General features: G+C 42.0%; 1 protein-coding gene across 1 annotated transcript; it reads left to right on the forward strand.

Annotated features, from left to right (window-relative positions):
• The first annotated feature begins 6013 nt into the window (after nucleotides 1-6013).
• Nucleotides 6014-20984, forward strand: LOC120564559 (multidrug and toxin extrusion protein 1-like). The gene is made up of 16 exons (XM_039809700.1): nucleotides 6014-6324; nucleotides 7198-7299; nucleotides 7434-7502; nucleotides 7715-7863; nucleotides 15620-15662; nucleotides 15815-15859; nucleotides 15952-16049; nucleotides 16921-17018; nucleotides 17435-17616; nucleotides 18132-18240; nucleotides 18989-19064; nucleotides 19301-19370; nucleotides 19460-19592; nucleotides 19703-19797; nucleotides 19901-19964; nucleotides 20044-20984. Exons 1-16 carry the CDS (start codon nucleotides 6133-6135, stop codon nucleotides 20283-20285), a joined length of 1767 nt encoding a protein of 588 aa, XP_039665634.1. The 5' UTR covers nucleotides 6014-6132; the 3' UTR covers nucleotides 20286-20984.
• Nucleotides 20985-22058: the final 1074 nt, after the last annotated feature.

Here is a 22058-nt window from a genome sequence, read left to right on the forward strand (position 1 = left end):
GTCCTACATTCCTTGAAACTCCTGACAGAGGGAATTACTGTAATTGTTGGGTCTTTGTAAATTATAGAGTGTGGTCTAGACCTACTCTATCTGTAAAGTGTCTTGAGATAATTCTTGTTATGATTTGATACTATAAATAAAATTGAATTGTAACGGGTAGGGAAACTGACCATAAGATCTCTAGAATCGGAGTTTGGGATGAGCCCTGATTCCATGTTTTACAGGATGGGATGTCCAGTCTACGCACAACAATCAGGGCCATAGCTGCCATTAATGCCACTGAGGTCATGCCTTCTAAATCTTCTGAAAGTTTGGGGGTTTTCCAAGACACAAAAAAAATCTGTATTGTTTAATGTAAACACACTGTTGTAGCATAGCCAGAGGGTCAGAAAAAGGATAGGAAGGCAGACTTCTTGAATTCCAACGAGTGTGTATTTATTTACACTGTGCTAAATCAAGGTATAAAATGAGAAAAACTAACTTGAAACTATCAAGAGAAAACTTGAGTAAATAACTAAATCTACTCATACAAAATGAAACGCACGTGTTTGTGGCAGCATGGCTTCTCTTCTTCTCCTGAGCAGCAAAATGCCACAACCTTAATAGGGCTCTCAATCTACCCTGTATTGCCCCACTATCTCCCAGAGGTGGGCCTACACAACATTTCTAACATTACATACATCACACACTTCATGCTCCTTTTACGAAAGTTAAAGGAGTTCTTCCCACTTCCAAAGCCTTGGCACAGAACATGACATCACTATTAAAATGTAACAATTTCAACACAAACCCGGGATAGTAAGTGCTGAAATGTTACACAAAAACAATGAAAAAGTTATATAGAATTATTGTTTGATTAGAAAATAGTGAAAATATACAAAACCCAACAGATATGCAATTTACAAAAACATAAAACAAAGAGAAACACAAAATCTTCACATTGGAAGCTGGAACCAGAAAAAAATGCATGCAGGGTCGACATCTGGACAAAGAATACTAAAACAAAGTTTGAGCAAAGACAATGTAGCCAAAAGAGGTCGACCCAATGATAATATTGAGCTGTCAATAAAAAACATAGTTATACTTTTAAGTATGAGTGATGGCATTAGTAGTCTAGCAATGAAAGGACAAGTTCAGAGGTTAGGGTGGTGTTAAGCTCAGTGGTAATAGTAGCCTAATGTAGTAGAATCAATAGAACTGGCAGTTTTACTGGCAGAAAGTAAACAAAACTAATTTTAAATTAAATCCTGAAAGTGTAAAAACAGCTGACAAACGAGAAAGTTAGAAAAAAATGTGAGAGGAAGAATGATAGCCTCATTTTTAACCACTATCAAACCTGATTTATTTCCTGCAAACACGTCTAGCCAGTCATTTGTACCAGCTTCATAAAACATAAGGGCTATAAGGTCTATTCATTAGAAATATAGTCTGAGAGGCACAAACTTGGATGTGGTACACATGCAGGCACACACATAGGGTGATATCAGGTAAAATGGGCCATTTAAAGTTTGGGGTTCCAGCCATAGACAGTATATAATGGACCAACAGACCCCGTTGCTCTGGACGGAAACCAGTGAAGGCTATTAGAAACACTTTTCCGGTGATCTCTTGCTTTACTGATCAGCCTCCAACTGAGAGAGACAACGTAAATGTGACGTGAGCAACGTGTCTGAAAGTTGTAAGTCTTCTGGTAGCTGTGCCAAGAGAAATCTCAATCATTCCCAATCTTACAGAGACGGAGAGTATAGGTATATGTAAGGAGATAACATAGGCACAGGCTAATTATTGCTAACTAACATGCTAGTTAACATTAGTAATTAAACCTAAACAGCTGATGGAAGTCGAAAGTGCCTGCGAGCTTCTCCTGTACTATACGGTAATTCCTCTACTATGTGACACAATCGTTAGTCTTTTTTACAAAAACATCTGCTACGGAGCCATAACGTGAGGTACAAGGTAATGGAGCCTTTTATACTTTGTCGTGTTTCTTTAGAAATAAACAACAGACAAATAGAGTCTTTAAACGCTTCAGATGTAAAGTTATTCACTGTCAAGTGACGTCAAAATGTATGCTAGTCAGTGGAATGCTAACGGGACGTGATCGCTTTGTTGCATAAAAATGGCGCCATAGGAGGTTCGAGTTCTGAAGCGAAGCTTACCCCTTTGGTCCCAGCCCCTCTGGAATTTAGAGCCAATGACTGCAAAGGATTTCAAACTGTTGTCATAACTGTGCTTGACAAGTAACAGGTGATTTGATTGGTTTATGGTTGCTATGGTGGGCGGGGCAATAATTATTATTATTTATTTTTTCTTGGGCGGGGCAATAATTCAAATCAAGACTGCACCAGAAAGCTGCATTGTAAGTAGCCTGGCATTCCAAATCTAACTAAACTATTATAAGGATGATAAATCTATAAAAAAAAAAACTATGCATAATATCTGTCTTGATGGCATCAATCAGAAATAACGTTGTTAGTTTGGTATATGAACATATTTTTTGAAAATGTTATGTTTTTCTTGGCAGCCCAATTTACCTTAACTCACTGAGGTAAAATGGGCAACATGGTTTCAGCTAAAATGGGCCATCATCTGTGTCACTCACAAACACACATACACATGTGTTTGTGTGTGTGTGTGTGTGTGTGTGTGTGTGTGTGTGTGTGTGTGTGTGTGTGTGTGTGTGTGTACGTACGTGCGTACACACACACACACACTCACCATGACCCCCCCAACAGTAATAATAGTAGTAGATATTTTATTTACAGTGAGTATGGCAAACGAGAAGGAAGCGAGAGGAGAGGAGAGAGGGAGAAGGAAAGAGAGAGGAAGTGAGAGTAGGAGGAAGGATGAGAGAGGAGACAAGAAGTGAGAGAACAGGTGAGGAGAAAGGAATGCAGAGGAAATGAGAGGAGACAGAAAGAGAGGAGGAGCAAGGACCAGAGAGGAAAGGATAATAAGATAAAACAGGGAGGGAAAGGAAGGCCAAACTACTTTTTTCCATTCATTCAAACCTTTATTTAACCAGGATAAAAAACTCCTTGAGATTACAAATCTCTTTTACAAGAGTGTCCTGTGGAAAGAGGAGAGGATGAAGGGGACCTTAGATGAATACAGGGAGGGAGTGAAGAAAGGAATTACAGTGAGTGTGCACCTCTTATCACGAGCATGGGGTGTGCCGCGATCCACACTGCAAAGACGCATCAGTGGAAAGGTGACTGGCAGTGAACATGTGTCAGGGCGGAAGCCCTACCTTCCAGAGGGGGCAGAAAGGGAGCTTGCTGCCACCCTCAAGACATTGGCGCAGAGGGGGTTTCCCTTCACAAAACGTGATGTCCAACAAGTGGCCTTTGATTTTGCAGCCAAGAACAACATATCTGGTTTCTCCAAGACAGCAGGGAGGGCCAGATATTACTGGTTTCAGAACTTTCTAAAGCGCAACCCAGAGCTTGGGATGCGCAAGCCAGAGGTCCTGTCTGCAGCATGGGCTGCTGGACTCAACAAAGAGGTGGTTAGCCAGTGGTTTAACCAGTATGAGAGCCTTTTGGTCGAGCTGGGTATTGAGGGCACACCGTCACATATATGGAACTGTGACGAGTCTGGGCTTCAGGACCAGTTCAGTTCAACAAAGGTCGTTGGACAGGTTGGCCAGCCATGTGTGGAGGTGTGTGCCGGAGAGAAGGGGGAGACAACAACTTGTCTGGCAGCATTCAATGCAGAAGGCACATACAGTCGAACGATAATTATTTTTTAAGAGGATATCATTTTGATATCTTTCTGGAGTGGGGTCAAATGTTCATTCAATCCCCCCCCAGGGATGACCCCAGGCCCCACCTTCTCCTCCTTGACGGCCACAGTAGCCACGTCTATAACCTGGAGTTTATTAAGCTACTGAAGAGCAAGAATGTGCACATCATGTGCTACCCTGCCCACACAACCCATGCGCTGCACCCGGCGGACAAGGCCCTCTTCAAGAGTCTAAAACACCACTGGGACCAGGAAGGGAGGACATGGACAAGGATGATGGCTGGGCAGAAGCTGTCAAGGATGGAGTTCTTTGCGGTGTTCAGCAGGGCTTGGGCAAAGGCTGCCACTATTGAAAATGCCCAGGCAGGGTTCCGGGGGACAGGGATGTTCCCTCTCAATAAAGATATTCTACCTGAGACTGCTTTTGCCCCCAGCAAGATCACCGAAAGAGTGCTACCATCCACTCTACCATCCCTGCCCACAAGGCCGCAGTCTCTCCCAACCCCGCCCACAAGTCCGCAGTGTCCCTTAACTTCCGCCGACAAGACCACAGTCTCTCCCACCCCCGCCCACTGGACCATGGTTGCCCCTGCTGACCTTGACCCACTCTGCCCGCCAGCCATCAGCCCTGCTCTCTGGACATCAGCCCTCCCACCCGCCAGCCAGACCTCAGTCGCCTGCCGATCCGCCAGCCAGACCTCAGTCCTCTGCTTCCCTGACACCCCTGCTACCTGTGGAACCACAGTACTTTTTCCCAGAAGATGAGAAGGTGGTGCTTGAAGAGGTTGTGTTGGAGGATGTACCGGAAGAAGATAATGACCTCTTCAATCAGTTCACACCACAGGAAGAAACCCACTCCCAGGATGAGGGACCTTCCACCTCCACAGTAAGTGATATTTTATACTACTTTTCAAACTTAGGCTACATGACTTGTTACACATGCATGCTCACGCAAACATACGCATGCACATTCATGCCGCACGCACGCACACACACACACACACACATACACACAATTAGTTACCTACATATAAATTGTACACAATAATATGCTATGTTCACGCAATAACATAAGTACTTATATGTGGCTATTTGTATTTCTTGTTCAGTCTGTGAGATCGGTCACATTCACTGACTTGATCTCAATGCCGCAAAGGGAGAGGGCCATCAGAAAGAGAGTGAAGCCACCATCACCTCACAAGTGAGCAACACATTGAATATATTAAAACAAAAAAGTCATCCAGCAAGCAACCAGCCAAGCAAGCCAGCAAGTACCCGGGCAGCAAGCAACCAAAAGGGGGAAAAAAAGCAGGGCAAGAGAAGCAAATCACCTCGCAAAGTCTGCAACACCCACTATGGTGACCCAAATGACCCTAAGGCTACTGAGGAATAGGTAAAATGTGATCCATGTTCTGCCTGGTTTCATGAGAGCTGTGTTGAAGAGAATGGTATCTGTGATGATGATGGTTTCATTTGCAAAGACTGTGTTTGAAAAATGTTTTCATCACACACAAACATATAGTTATCAATTTTGAATGTGAATTTTTGTAATTTGCATATTTTGTTCTAAATGTGTTGTTCACACACACACACACACACACACACACTGACATCAGTTCACTGATCTATGCTGTTCCAAAATGGACTTTTTTTAATTGCACATTTGAATATGTGGGTTTGCACCCAAAATGTTTTTTTTTTAATGGCACATATGAATGTTTGTTTAATGCAGTTTAAATGTTATGTGGCTGTATAAGCAACTGTGTTTTAAAATTAAAATTGATGATAAATTACTATTTCCCTTTGCAGTTTGACTGGCCCATTGTACCTGAAACAGCTGGCCCATTTTACCTGAAACTGCTCATGCAAAAAAAGTTGGAACAGCTGTTGTTTCAAGAACTGTAGGGCCTAAATAATTATATTTTATTACATAATTTCAACACAAAATTATCAAAAACAGTCATTATTAATCATAAAAACACATGGAAAAGGCATATATGGTATTGTATTATTGTCCCAAACGATTTAACAAAAAGTGGCCCAATTTAGCTGATATACGCAAGGGCTAAGGCATATTCATTATAGTAATAGTAGTCTGAGAGGCACAAACTTGGATGTGGCACACACACACACATGCGGGCACACACAGGCTACTGTATTACTGGAGCGCACTCGGATCCCAGACAATCTGTTGAAGTCATAGTAAAAACCAAGTTAACTGAACCATGATGTGCACTTGAATGCAACATCAGATCTACTCTGTGACGGCCGAAAACTGCTGCACGAGCTGGTTGGCAGAGGGAACTCCTGAACCACGCGAGTAACCCTTCCTCCGTAACACACCGCTGTTAAAGGGAAACCGGACTGTCTGTTGAGAACACCGTAGGCATGGACGGTTCTATTAAAACACCAATTACATATTCCGAGGGAGTGGAAGAAGATTTTGAAGTAGGTAAAGCGGCTGCTTCTGTTCAAAGCTCCGGTGATAGCCGGGGCTCCTGCCTGAAGAACATGCGTTGCTTCATCCCGCCGGACTACCGGCATGAGCTGGTACAACTTTTCAAGTTAGCGGGACCAGTGGTAAGAATAGTTTTGAACTGCGTTTTTCGTTTTTGAACAGTAACGTTAACTGTTGCTTGAGTGGTGCCGTAAATGTTCCGTTTGCTGTCTGTGCATTGTGTTTGTAATTAGTAATTAGTTTATAACTTTATGAAGCATATATTTAATAAGGAATACAGTATGGGCTAGATACTAAGTACATAAACCCAGTCTTGTCTAAGATTATAATTATTATTGAAGATGGTGTAAACATAGCATAACTTTAGGCTTACTCACTGGCTTTTGGTCATGCGTTTGTTTCAAAATGTAACGGGATGTAGGCCTATTTGAGTTAATGTGTCTTCTATTAGTTTGTTATAACGTTAGACCATTACATTGTATTCAGTATGATCACTTTGTCATTTCACTGAGTACCTGCATACCCAGAAGAAACGAAAAGTTGTTTCTCACACTTTACTGTTTGTCACGGTGTTATAATAAAAACAGGAATAAAACGTGTACTTTTACGTGTACTCCCTCCCTGTTTTAAGTAAAAAAAAAAAAAAAAAAAAAAAGATCAAATCTAAAATAGAACTAAAAACAAACATTCAGACAGAACAATCAGTCCAGTATAGGAACCATTTTAAAGTGCAGTTCAATGGCGTCACTGTTAATACATAGCAAGCCACCTCTAATCAAATGCATGCCTACGTGCGATTATTGCATGGTATTTAGTTGGTTATTAGAAATGCGTATTGTTATTGTTATATTAATACAGCAAGGCTTATGTTATCCATTAGGTTTTCACTCACTGAAAATGTCTATAATGCCTCATGTTTGTATTTATTTTGTATGAAATATCTGCCTTGTGTATTAAGATGAAAATGAGGACTGATATTTGTGTTTGTACTCCAGATCATTTCCCAGTTGATGGTCTTTATGATCAGTTTCGTCAGCACTGTGTTCTGTGGTCACCTGGGGAAAACTGAACTTGCAGGAGTGGCGTTATCAATTTCGGTGAGGAGGCTTTCTCTAATCCTATCTGGGTTTGAACTGGTATCCCAGCCTGCCAGTACTGGCATCTGATTTATCTATCTTTTAATGTTCATGTTTTTCTCTTAATTGTTTTTTTCTTTCTTTCTTTTTTGCAGGTGGTTAATGTCACCGGTATTTCCATTGGCACTGGTTTGTCGTTAACTTGTGATACCCTCATATCTCAGGTAGTGTTCTCACCAGAGGTTGTTCTTTCACTTCCTTTATCTAACCAAGACAAACACAACTGCTACTGCTGCGTTCCCAGGTAGTCCTGGGGTCCCCTTTAAAACAACGCAACAGGGAGCTTTTGTATCATGTTAGTTTTCTTTGGTTATTGGAGTGATTTGGTGTTTTGCATCTCTGCTTATGTAAGTATCTGTCTACCTGTTTCAATCAGACGTATGGGAGCGGTAACTTGAAGCGTGTGGGTGTGATTCTCCAGAGGGGGGTTCTGATTCTGCTGCTGGCCTGTTTCCCCTGCTGGGCTATCCTCATCAACACTGAACCTCTCCTACTGGCTGTCAAACAGAGCCCAGAGGTTGCCAGGTCAGTCATTTTTTAATCCCCCTAAACATTACCTTCAGCATCTTTCCCTTTAGAGACACTGCTGTACATGTGGTCTTATTGAGACTGACTTAACTCTTATCTGTTATCCTCTTTCCCCCTGTTTTAACTGTCTATTTTTACTCAATGTTGCACTGTACAGCACCTTGTAACCATGGTTTTAAAAGGTGCTTTATAAATAAAATGTCCCTACTTACTAATCAATACACAGTAAAATGTGCCAAAACTTTGGTAAGCATTCCTATGGAAGCCCAGTATTCATGTTATATTGAGTTTTGACTTGTCATAAAGCCCTGCAGTGTGTTTCAGGATGTGCCGTTATAAATCTGCTGAGCGAAAGGTTTTTTTTCACATTAGTCACTAAAACACTGATGCATGGGAAAATAGGTTCCACGTTGAAAAAACAAGCAAATTACTTTTTACACCTGCATAAACCCTCTCCGTGAACCATCACCTTATCGTGGTGGAGAGGTTTGTGTGTCTCTGTGAACCTGAGGGCTGTGTTGTCTGGAGCTTTGTGCTCCTGGTAGGGTCTCCCAAGGCAAAGTGGTCTCAGGTGAGGGGCCAGACAAAGAATGGTTCAAAAACCCTATGGAAAAACAAGGTAGAGATGGAGTGACCCTGCCCGGAGGAAGCCCGGGGCCCCCGTCTGGAGCCAGGCCCAGACGGCGGGCTCGTCGGCGAGCGCCTGGTGGCCGGGTTTGCCACGGAGCCCGGCGGGGCACAGCCCGAACAAGCTACGTGGCTCCCATCTCTCCAGCCCATGGGCCCACCACCTGTGGGAGGAACGGCCGGGGTCGGGTGCGCTGCCACATGGGTGGCGGTGAAGGTCAGGGGCCTCGACGGACCAGACCCGGGCAGCAGACGCTGGCTCTGGGGACGTGGAACGTCACCTCTCTGTGGGGGAAGGAGCCGGAACTGGTGCAGGAGGTGGAGCGCTACCGGTTAGATCTGGTGGGGCTTACCTCTACGCACAGTCTCGGTTCTGGAACCGTACTCCTGGATAGGGGTTGGACTCTTTTCTTCTCCGGAGTTGCCCAGGGTGTGAGGCGCCGGGTGGGTGTGGGGATACTAACAAGCCCCCAGCTGAGCGCCGCTACGTTGGAGTTTACCCCGGTGGACGAGAGGGTCACCTCCCTACGCCTGCGGGTTGTGGGGGGGAAAACTCTGACTGTTGTTTGTGCATATGCACCAAACAAGAGTTCAGAGTATTCGGCCTTCTTGGAGACCTTGAGTGGAGTCCTCCATGGGGCGCCAGTGGGGGACTCCATTGTTCTGCTGGGGATATATTATCCCAGAGGACTCCGGAGGCAGTTGCAGGGTACCGAAGGGCCGAAGGGCTGCAGCCTCTGCCGTGAAAGAAGCAAAGCAGCGGGTGTGGGAGAAGTTTGGAGAAGACATGGAGAAGGACTTTCGGTCGGCACCAAAGTGCTTCTGGAAAACTGTTCGCCACCTCAGGAGGGGGAAGCGGGGAACCATCCAAGCTGTGTACGGTAAGGATGGGACACTGTTGACCTCAACTGAGGAGATAATAGGGCGGTGGAAGGAGCACTTTGAGGAACTCCTGAATCCAACTAATACGCCCTCTATGTTAGAGGCAGAGCTGGAGGATGACGGGGGATTGTCGTCGATTTCCCAGGCGGAAGTCACTGATGTAGTCAAACAACTCCACAGTGGCAAAGCCAAGGGGATTGATGAGATCCGTCCAGAAATGCTCAAGGCTCTGGGTGTGGAGGGGCTGTCCTGGTTGACACGCCTCTTCAACATTGCGTGGAAGTCTGGAACAGTGCCAAAGGAGTGGCAGACTGGGGTGGTGGTTCCCCTTTTTAAAAAGGGGGACCAGAGGGTGTGTGCCAATTACAGGGGTATCACACTTCTCAGCCTCCCTGGTAAAGTCTACTCCAAGGTGCTGGAAAGGAGGGTTCGGCCGATAGTCGAACCTCGGGTTGAGGAGGAACAATGCGGATTCCGTCCTGGTCGTGGAACAATGGACCAGATCTTCACTCTCGCAAGGATCCTGGAGGGAGCCTGGGAGTATGCCAACCGGTCTACATTGTGTTTTGTGGATTTGGAGACGTATGACCGGGTCCCCTGGGAGATACTGTGGGAGGTGCTGGGGGAGTATGGGGTGAGGGGTCTCTACTCAGGGCCATCCAATCTCTGTACGACCAAAGTGAGAGCTGTGTCCGGGTTCTCGGCGTAAGTCGGACCTCGTTTTCAGGTGAGAGTTGGCTCCGCCAGGGCCGCTTTGTCACCAATCCTGTTTGTAATAATTATGGACAGGATATCGAGGCGTAGTCGGGGTGGGGAGGGGTTGCAGTTCGGGGGCTGGGGATCTCATCGCTGCTCTTTGCAGATGATGTGGTCCTGATGGCATCATCGGCCTGTGACCTTCAGCACTCACTGGATCGGTTCGCAGCCGAGTGTGAAGCGGTTGGGATGAGGTCAGCACCTCTAAATCGGAGGCCATGGTTCTCAGCAGGAAACCGATGGAATGCCTTCTCCAGGTAGGGAATGAGTCCTTACCCCAAGTGAAGGAGTTCAAGTACCTTGGGGTTTTGTTCGCGAGTGAGGGGACAATGGAGCGGGAGATTGGTCGGGAATCGGTACGGGCGCCGGGTATTACATTCCATCTATCGCACCGTTGTGACGAAAAGAGAGCTGAGCCAGAAGGCAAAGCTCTCGATCTACCGGTCAGTTTTCGTTCCTACCCTCACCTATGGTCATGAAGGCTGGGTCATGACCGAAAGAACGAGATCCAGGGTACAAGCGGCCGAAATGGGTTTCCTCAGGAGGGTGGCTGGCGTCTCCCTTAGAGATAGGGTGAGAAGCTCAGTCATCCGTGAGGAGCTTTCGGATGGAGCCGCTGCTCCTTGCGTCCGAAAGGAGCCAGTTGAGGTGGTTCGGGCATCTGGTAAGGAGCCCCCTGGGGCGCCTCCCTAGGGAGGTGTTCCAGGCACGTCCAGCTGGGAGGAGGCCTCGGGGAAGACCCAGGACTAGGTGGAGGGATTATATCTCCAACCTGGCCTGGGAACGCCTCGGGATCCCCCAGTCGGAGCTGGTTAATGTTGCTCGGGAAAGGGAAGTTTGGGGTCCCCTGCTGGAGCTGCTCCCCCCGCGACCCGACACCGGATAAGCGGACGAAGATGGATGGATGGATGGACCTGCATAAACTTTTTTTTGCCACTTGGGGGCAGCATAAAAAAGCTAAACACTGTCACCTTTTAGTAAGGCTGAGCAATTGTATCAATTCTGCGATATAAATTGATATTTTTTCCCCCAAGAAAGTATCGATTTTTAAGCCACGAGTATCAATACATAAGTCCCATTCAAATCCCCCGTGTTTACCCCCGTTCACGTTGCAGGAAGAGCGATTTGGTCAGCCAGCCGCTAGTGACGCTGTAGAGCAGCCAACGTCAACTGGCGGCCCGCCGCCAAAGCTTTTAGTCTGGCCCGCAGAATAATCATGAATTCACAAAATGTAAAGAGGAAAAAATGCGTTCTGTTATTTATCATTTCAAGCATTTAGAGCAAAAATCCAGCCCCCCTGTATTTACATCTCTATTCACATGCCGGGATTCTGTACAGCGATGCCCAAGCTCCACACACACTGCTGAGCCAAGATGTGTGTGCGTTAAAACACACACACAGCTGAGCCGAGATGTGTGTGTGTTAAAGGTTAAAACACGCAGCACCTGACTGGGAACGATACAGAGTTACCAACGGCCGCTGGGGCAGATGAACTCACGCTGGTCTCTTTTCTGTAAATAGGCTACAATTAAACCTTCGTGAGTAGAAAGTCAACACTTATCAATGCACTCACCTGTGTAGACCGGTGTGCCAGTTTAGCTGGTGATCCTGTTAACTGGTGATATTTGCATGAAATCAGTGAATATTCAACAAGGCCCTGCCCTGCGTTCTGCACTGCCTCCGCCCCTCGAGTGCCAGAGGTTCACATTTTCACAAGGTGTTTGCAAGTGAGACCAAATAATGGAAATCGCTGAAAACATCACCACTTTATGTGTAATACATGTCAGTTTAAGCATCATCCACACTAATACGACACATACTGTATGAATGGAAAAAAATAATAAAAAGAAACACACAGATCTAGCTGGGATTCGAACCTTGGATGTCATGGACAAAAAAAAGTTAACAGACTACCTTCTACATCATCTATACCACTACACAGCACTGAAATGGTGTTGTCATTTCTATCTATATATTGGACTTTTAGTCTACGTTAGGTTAACATATGAGAGAAATATACGCCCATGTTAACTGGTGATATCACAATTTAACATGGGCAAATGCAAGCCTGGAAACAGTAAAGTAGGTTCATCTTTGCCTCACATACCGAAAACTAACTGATGTACAACAAACAGGCATGACCCCACTTAACACTTTATAATGTTTTGGAGGTAAAAATAAAACACATCAGTCATGCACAAACGTGATCATTTATCATTGTTATTAATGTGTAGGCCATCTCAGCACAAACTCAAAATTATTATAGTGGTGTTTAATTTCATTAGACCCATATTAGGGTATGTCTGTGTCGACCCAGAGTAGCCTATACACTATTGTTATGACCATATGGCCATTTCATATTTTGTAGGAAAGTGCTGATCCTCGTTTCCTCTCGGGCGACTTAGAGTTATCTTAGTCGCGGTTAAGTTATGAAGTGAGTTGCAGCAAAAGTCTAGTGAAGTTTGAAGTGAAGAACATATGAAGCTTATTTTCTCAGTTTGACTTTTATTTATCCCGCACATCATTTGTTGACCTGCTTTGATGACACAAAATGGTCATTATGTATATATGATTACAAAACTTTGATGTACTGAGAGAGTTTGATAACATTCATATGTTGCTGTTTCAGATTCCTAATATGGGTCTAATGACATTAAACACAACTATAATCAGTTGACTTGTGGCCCAGGTTGAAAGAGACTGTTTGTGCTGAGATAGACCTACACATTCTTCTTATGAGATGGCCCACACTAACAATGATAAATGATCACTTTTGTGCATGACTGATGTGTTTTATTTTTACCCCCAAAACGTTATAAAGTGTTAAGTGGGGTCATGTCTGTTTGTTGTACATCAGTTAGTTTTCGGTATGTGAGGCAAAGATGAACCTACTTTACTGTTTCCAGGCTTGTATTTGCCCATGTTAAATTGTGATATCACCAGTTAACATGGGTGTATATTTCTCTCTTATGTTAACCTGTGTTAACGTAGACTAAAAGTCCAATATATAGATAGAAATCACCATACCATTTCAGTGGTGTGTAGTGTAGTGGTATAGATGATGGAGAAGGTAGTCTGTTAACTTTTTTTGTCCATGACATCCAAGGTTCGAATCCCAGCTAGATCTGTGTTTAGTTTTATTTTATTTTCCATTCATACATATGTGTCGTATTAGTGCCGATGATGCTTAAACTGACATGTATTACACATAAACTGTGATGTTTCAGTTCCTTTATTTTGTCTCACTTGCAAACACTTTTTTTATGCTCCACATATCTGGAACAAACTCCCAGAAAACTGCAGGTCCGCTTCAACTCTCAGTTCTTTTAAATCAAGGCTGAAGACCTATCTTTTTGATCTTGCTTTTCTTTAAATAACCTATTTTATCTGCTTTTAAAAGTTTAACTGTTTTAATGTTTTACCTAACAGTACCTAATATTGCCTTTTTTTATTCTTATACTGCACTGTAAATTTTATTCTTGACTTTGAATGTTTTTAAATTGTTTTTAATTGTTTTCTGAATGCTCTTTCATGTTTTATGTAAAGCACTTTGAATTGCCCTGTTGCTGAAATGTGCTATATAAATAAAGCTGCCTTGCCTTGCCTTGCATTTGTGAAAATGTGAACCTCTGGCACTCGAGGGGCGGAGGCAGCGCAGAACGCAGGGCAGGGCCTTGTTGAATATTCACTGATTTCATGCAAATATCACCAGTTAACAGGATCACCAGCTAAACTGGCACACCGGCATAAACATGTAGAAAGCGATATTTCAATCTGCTCAGTCCACCGCGCTGTTTTACGCAAACACAGCTCTACTCTGCAAATAGCGAATTTTTACAAACAAGCTAAAACAAAAGCTGTCGGTTTGTAGTCTAACTGTTGCCGGAATCTGGAAATTTTGACAAATTCTTGTAAACCTCACTGCTGGCTGAACAAACCAAACTCTCCACTAGAGCGGACAATCTGGAGCTACTTAATATGCACGTGAATGACGCGATCGTTATGTTCGAGTGATGATGATGATGATGGTTGTATTATTTTGCAACATCGTTTCATTGCAAACGAGGCATACATGATGAGTGCATAGCCTGCTTATCAGTCCATTCATCATTAAAGCTGGGCTTTTCCACGTCAACTTTTCGCTTCAGCGTCTTTGACAGTGACATGTTTACCTGACAACAGCCTTTCTTTCTGCAAGCATTTTCCACCAATCAGGATGCTGCATACTACAACAATGTTTCCATAATCACAGACTTTAACCATCACTCCTCAGTGAACTGCCTCCTAGTCTGAGATCTTTTTCTAGTTAAAGAGCCAGTTATCATTATGGAGTTTCCATGTTTTTTAGGAGTTTGCTCAAACTAATACATGTAAAAAAAAAAAAAATGTAGCATTAATTCAGTAAGAAAGTGAAAATTTCGAACAAGAATAGGCGTCTAGGTATAAATTAATTTTATTTTCTTTATTTGAAAGTCCGGCCGCCAGAGTGCTTAGAAGAATTCTGAAATAAATGTAGTTGATGATCCCTGCTGTAGACTCTCTGTCCAGTCAGAGACATATATTGTGTAATTGATGTTTTCAGTTCAATTAATTAAATCCAAGTAAATGGAACACTCACAAGATGTCACCAAAATCACTCTGTCCCCTTTAAATCTTTCAGAAAATGATGTACAGTACAGGCCAAAAGTTTGGACACACCTTCTCTTTCAATGCGTTTCCTTTTTTATTTTCATGACTATTTACATTGTAGATTCTCACTGAAGGCATCAAAACTATGAATGAACACATATGGAATTATGTACTTAACAAAAAAGTGTGAAATAACTGAAAACATGTCTTATATTTTAGATTCCTCAAAGTAGCCACCCTTTGCTTTTTTATTAATAAGGGAAAAAATTCCACTAATTAACCCTGACAAAGCACACCTGTGAAGTGAAAACCATTTCAGGTGACTACCTCATGAAGCTCATTGAGAGAACACCAAGGGTTTGCAGAGTTATCAAAAAAAGCAAAGGGTGGCTACTTTGAAGAATCTAAAATATAAGACATGTTTTCAGTTATTTCACACTTTTTTGTTAAGTACATAATTCCATGTGTTCATTCATAGTTTTGATGCCTTCAGTGAGAATCTACAATGTAAATAGTCATGAAAATAAAGAAACACATTGAATGAGAAGGTGTGTCCAAACTTTTGGCCTGTACTGTAAGTGTATCGAATTATATCGAATCGTATTGAATCGTATCGTTGGCTGAATATCGTGATATATATCGTATCGTGAGCTGAATATCGTGTATCGTGAGATTAGTGTACCGTTACAGCCTTACCTTTTAGGTATAGTTATGGCAAATGTTAGGAAATAGTTGATTGTTTACACATTCAGAAGATACAGAGGTACAAAAGTATTCATTCAGAGTTGTGTTTATGTACAGCCATGTGTTTCAACCCAACAATTAAATTTTCATTTGTTTGTTAATTTTCTGCCTCAAGTATCGCCCAGCTGTATGTGAAGATCTTCATGCCTGCTCTGCCGGTGAGTTTGGTGCATTCTAAACCCTCTGTATGACGATAATAATACAAAACATACAGAGGTTTTCAATTTCTGCATGATCATTACTCTCAAGCTCAAATTTTCCAACACTATGCCAAAGTAACACTGATACATTTTTCTGTTTTCATTTTCAGGCTGCCTTTATGTACCAGCTGCAAGGGAGGTATCTTCAAAACCAGGTACAGCAATGCAAACTACACTAAATGTTAAAGTTTATGGCTGAACCATAGTTATTAAAACTGATATTGATACCAGGTGCTGTTGTTTACAGGGAATTATATGGCCTCAGGTTGTGACAGGAGTGATTGCAAATATCCTCAACGCAATCATCAACTACGTCTTCCTCTACTGTCTGGATATGGGCGTTGCGTGAGTTTTCCAGCCTTATTATTTTGTAGTGGAGTTTAGTAATTATTAGCACATTATAACACTCAATTATGTAATTAAGAAACAATCAGATGTAGGCCTGGATATTGTTAAAAAAAAGTGTGAAACCAGCACCGATACCAATATAGTGACTTACATTCTAGGCCTTGAACGATACCTTTGAGAATTTTATTAAATTAATTTTAACAAAATGACATTAAAACATTACACATTATGGTACAAATCCTTTTTTTCTGCTCCTTTATATCTATAGTATGTAGCCTCTCATATTAAAACAACACACACGCATGTGTGCTCTGTCTCTGTGTGTAACAGAGTCTTGTTCCTGCATGCCTCCACGACGTGTAGACAGCCAATCACCAGCAGTATAGGATCTAGGTAGAAGCATGCTGCCTGCTTATTGGCTCACTGACACTGATGAGATTTACTCCTTAGGTATTGACATTTGCTATTGAATTACGAGGCATTTTTCAATACTCGATACTAAGGAGGCAATTTGGTCAGCGCCTAAAAAGTATTATTGTTATGTCCCTGAATTGAAGGAAGTTTTACTTCATATAATATGGTAAATATAGTTCAGTGAATGACCAAAAAAAATTTTTGGTTATGTATGATTGATCAATCAATCTTTCTGTCCTAGCCTGATAAGACTATACCAATCCAACATAACAGATATAAATGCCTTTTAAATTTAATGTAACAAATGTACAATTCAAAATCATTTGTCAAATGTAGTGTTCATTACTCAATTGTTGTATTGGATGGCATTGTGCAGAGTGATATTATGCAGTAACATCTTTTGTTTATTAATCTGAATGATCATCTGGACCCCAATTTTTTGTTTTTCTTTAAGTGGATCTGCTGCAGCCAATGCTATCTCACAGTATTTGCTGGCTGTTATCTTATTCGTGTACATCTGCTGCAGGGGTCTGCACAAGGCCACATGGGGAGGTCAGTTGTTTTCTCATTGTTTTTGAGATATTTGACCACAACATACATGAAATTCATTAAATATCTTTTCTTCTTATGGGGTTGACTGCAGTCATTGTCTTATTCTATCCAGTAATTTCATCCTCTTTCATCATTCAAGTCTCTGGTCTTTCAGAACTTCTAAATAGGTTTTTTTACATTCCAGTTTTTTTACAGAGTGACGTAATTTGTCAGAAGGCTGTTCTGACTTTAACAAAAAGTTTGCACATCTATTTATGTATTGAGTGAACCATTTTAACCTTGGCTCTATTAAACTTGAAGCCCACTTTATGACATCAACCTATGTCCATCCTTTTCTGTATTGAGAGTTTTCTCTAACATGAGATGAGAAATGAAAAGATAACCTGTAGCTTAACGTAAAGACCTCTGACTCACAGGTTGGACACTGGACTGTCTGCAGGAGTGGGGACCCTTTGTCCGGCTGGCCATCCCCAGTATGCTCATGCTTTGTCTGGAGTGGTGGATATTTGAAATAGGTGGATTCCTGGCCGGAGTGATCAGTGAGACTGAGCTGGGAGCTCATTCTATAACTTATGAGCTGGCGGCCTTAGCTTACATGGTAACTCTATTGTTTCCCCGCCCATCATTATGTATTCATTTTAACTGTTAACTAGAGCTGCAAAGATAAATCAATTAGTTAACTATTTAAATAATTGCCAACTATTTTGATAATCAATTAATCTGAGTAATTTTTTGAAGAAAAAATTTGAAAATTCTGATTCCAGCTTCTTAAATGTGAATATTTTCTATTTCATTCACTTGTCAATGACAGTAAACCGATTAGCTTTGTGTTGTGGACAAAACAAGACATTTGAGGACGTCAACTTGGGCTTTGAAAAACACTGATCGACATTTTTCCCCATTTTCTGGCATTTTATAGACACTACTAATACACTACTCATCGATTAATCAAGAAAATAATCGACAGATTAATCGACTATTAAAATAATTGTTAGTTGCAGCCCTACCGCTAACCCTCTGTTTGTGTACTGGTCATAGCTCTAGTAAAATAATGGTTAAGCAAAAGTAGCACTAATACACTTTTGATAATAACTGCTCTATTTCTTCCTATAGTTCCCACTTGGATTTGCTGCTGCTGCCAGTGTACGGGTTGGGAATGCTCTTGGTGCAGGAAACATAGAGCAGGCCAAACTGTCTTCCAAAGTCCCCATCGTTTGTGCATGTAAGACCCCATGCATACTGTACATTAGAGTGCGGATTGGGCCACAGTTTTCTTTCGAGCCCGGCCCGCGACCGACAGAGCAGTAACCGAACCCGCCCGAGCCGACAGGCATTAAGATATTTATGTCTGAGCCCGACAGTTGAAATCCAATTTTTTCTCATACTAATGAACATGTACATTTGTTTTGTGTGAAAAGCCTGCTTTTATTAAGCAACTGTAGGAAGGCATTCGGCAACAGATGAGGCATCAGCGCACACGGGGCAACAAGCGCACGTTAACACAGGCACGTAGCTACATAATAAGCTGTTTTAAATTTAAAATATTCAATGCCTTATCGCGCTGATGTGACCGAGCCCGACCCGAACCCGAACATCATTTCTAAATATCTGTCCGAACCCGGCCTGGCCTGTCGGGTACCGTCGGGTACCGTCAGGCTCGGGTCAGGTATCCATCCTCTACTGTACATGATGCCTGCAACGCCCTTCACTTTGAACTTGTTTATTTCCTATTCGGAGAGACGAATTTAATTGAATTTTTAACCCATTACAAGAGCTATCAGAGATTCCTTGTAATCTCTCAGATTGAATCAATAGTCACACTTTATATTTAAAATGAATCATTGCAATTATTGTACACACCCCAGTTTTGAGCTTCTTCTTACACTTGAACCATCCATTCATAATATTCCACTTTCTTGTGTTCACCTCTTCCCTGGTAATTATAATATGTCAATTTCTCCCCATGGCAGTCATAATTGCATGTTTCATTGGAGCCAGCCTCAGCCTCGCCAGAAATGTCATAGGCTACATCTTTACATCAGAACAGTAAGTAAAGTCTTGGACACAATACTCGGTAACATTTTATTTGAAGGGGGGTGTGCATAAGACTGACATGACACCGTCATAACTATAACATAACATTCGCAGAGTCTGCCATACAGTATCTGTTGCCCAGTTTGTTCCATTTCAGTTAAGCTATGTCAGCTACAGTTACCTCAGTAAAGAACCTTTGTCAAAACATCTTTTAGTGTCTACCAATAATCTCTATCTGCATTTTTTAGAGACATTTTACAGAGGGTTGCTGACGTCATGATCATATTTGGCTTCATGCATCTTGTTGATGCTGTTGCGGTGAGAAACAACCTAATGGTAGTAATCAGGATTTTAGACACAATTTTGACATATACAGAATGTGATTTGACAATCTCTGATTTGGGCAGGGTGTGGCTGGAGGGGTTCTCAGAGGAGCAGGGAAACAGTTGATTGGTGCTCTGTGTAACCTGGTGGGATACTACTTCATTGGTTTCCCTATTGGTGTGTCCCTAATGTTTGCAGCAAACATGGGCATCGTAGGTAAGACCCGACCATTAATGTACAGTTCTGTAATTACTGCTGTATTATCTCCCGCTTGTCAAATAGAGTTTCAGAAATCCATTAAAACTCTTCTCTCGTCTCTGTAAAAGGACTGTGGACAGGACTTTGCATTTGTGTGTTGATGCAGTCGATTTTCTTCGTCACATTTGTATGCAAGCTCGATTGGAAGAAGGCCGCTGAAGAGGTGCGAACCTACATCTCTTGACCAATCAAAATTTGACTTTGTCTCGAGATGAGTTTCAAGTTAATACCTGATGTTAATAACTATTTCTAATGTTTCTGATCAGGCTCTTGTGAGAGCAGGAGTCCAGATCAAAGAAGAAAATGAGATGGTTGAGATGAAAGTTAAAGGTAAGCTCCGACGCCCTAACCGAAACATCCTCATGTGACAGTATGTTGTTAAAACTAAAGGTTCTCTCCAAACCTCCAGACTCGAATCAGAACCAGTACCAGGTCAGCGCTACTGCATCTAGTGGTGAGATTGCTGAGGTGGACCACGCATATCAGGAGGCGCATATTGCTGACCAGAATAAATCCACTACCACTACAGTGGGAAATGTTCTGTCAATAACCCAGCTGGTTTTACGGCGTGGCCTCCTGTTGCTGCTCATGGTCATCATCCTCGTCGCTGGAATCATCACAGACATCTTCCTCACCAGGCTGCTGAAATGAGTCATCCAATGATTCAAAGCTTGTTTTCAGACTGATGGCTGTCAGGATCGATAGCATCCGTCCATTAAACTAAATATAAATGTTAACACTGAATCACCTTGTAATGAAATGGTTACTGGTGCTGTTGATCCCACTGAGGATCAACCCCTGAGTCTGCAGCTTTGTGCTTTCATATACTACTGGACAGCCACTTAATGGCAGAGAGTCGAATCAAACAAGCCGATAGGCGTGGAATATCTAGCCAATGAGACCCAGATCTTTTTTGAGAAGTTACAATGTACAACAGTCTGGACAGCAATATGAAACCAAGCCTAGTATGGCACATAGAGGGCGAAAATGGCTTAATGCAATTTTGCAAGAATTTCTTGAGGCATGTTTGATTTGCCATAACAAGTACTAAGAGTAAGGTGCTGTATTCTGTATAATAGTGAATTTCAATAATTTACTATAATGTTTAAAGATATATGTGAGGGTATGTTTGTTGGTTTTCTTGCCTGTACTAAAATGTTCTTATTTATCTTTTTTATTTTATAACATCTTCAAAATTAATAAACTATTAGTTGAACATGCCAAGTTAAGTAGCTCAGGTAGAGTTAAAGAAGAAAAGGTTTGGAAGATGTTTTGATTTAAGAGAGAACCTTTTGAGAAGTTGACACACTGTGCCTTGGGTTCAAGTGAAAATAAAGTAAAGACACTTGAATGTATTTGTGTATAGGTATTCAGGTGGCATCACATGCCCCACAGTGAAAAGACTGAGTGTGTGTGTGTAACATATTATGGCAATAGTACTTCTTATTGCGTCATCAAAAGCTTAAAACTCTGAAGACTACAAATTAAACCCGTGTGCTTTTGCAAGTTTGCCATAGGTCACACAGGGGAAGGTGTAATCATAGACTGTAAAAAACAGCCATGACAACACTCATTGATTTGTGGACTGCCGTTTTAAAGGAAATCAAAATGCCACTGCCTTTATAGGGCTCTCAATCTACCCTGTACTATCCCACTATCTCCCAGAGGTGGGCCTACACAACATTTTTAACATTACAAACATCTCTACACAGCTAGACACACTTTGTGCTCCTTTACACAATTAAAAGACACTTTACGAGGTAACTTCCCCAATTACCCCTGAAATGCATCAACCAAACACATGAAATATCTCTTCATACACACACACACACACACACACAAAAGTTGTGTCTGTTCAGTGATGTCAGTGATGGCATCATTAACACCATAAATACTCAGGAAATTATCGGCGGCTACTCCCCAAACATTTCTGAATGGTGGACCAGACAAAGGCACAAAGAAAAAGGTGAGTATGAAGAAACAAATAATGAACTATTCAAACCTGCAACTTAATACATTTTAATTGAAACCAAACTGTGGCTGTGTGTTTGCTTTAAATTAAACCAGTACTCGATGTCAAAATGTAACAATTTTAACACAAACAAACCCAAGATAGTAAATGCTGAAATGTTACACAAAAATGGTAAAAAAAAAATAAAAAAAAAAATGATAGCAAACTTAAAATGAACACAATGAAACTATCTAGAGCAATGTGTTAAATAAATGTGGATACATTTGTATATACAAGTGGTGAGTACAGGGAATCTCACCCACTTTTTCACACTCACCACAAATTTAATGTCACACATCAATTTGTAATTATTTTAAAATACAGCTGCACCAAACAAATGCTAACTTTATTCTAATTACACTTGGCAGCGCCTAATGTGACTTCCAACACTGGCACGTGAGAGGAGCTGGCTA

The sequence above is a fragment of the Perca fluviatilis genome, chromosome 1 (genome assembly GCF_010015445.1).
Source record: "Perca fluviatilis chromosome 1, GENO_Pfluv_1.0, whole genome shotgun sequence".
NCBI classification, from domain to species: Eukaryota; Metazoa; Chordata; class Actinopteri; order Perciformes; family Percidae; genus Perca; species Perca fluviatilis.

Excerpts from the sequence above, each read along its gene's own strand:
- LOC120564559 (XM_039809700.1), top strand. The coding sequence starts at position 6,133 with ATGGACGGTTCTATTAAAACACCAATTACATATTCCGAGGGAGTGGAA. Across the intron at positions 7,864-15,619 it reads CAGAGCCCAGAGGTTGCCAG|TATCGCCCAGCTGTATGTGA; the intron begins GTCAGTCATTTT and ends TTCTGCCTCAAG. Across the intron at positions 15,663-15,814 it reads TCTTCATGCCTGCTCTGCCG|GCTGCCTTTATGTACCAGCT; the intron begins GTGAGTTTGGTG and ends TTTCATTTTCAG.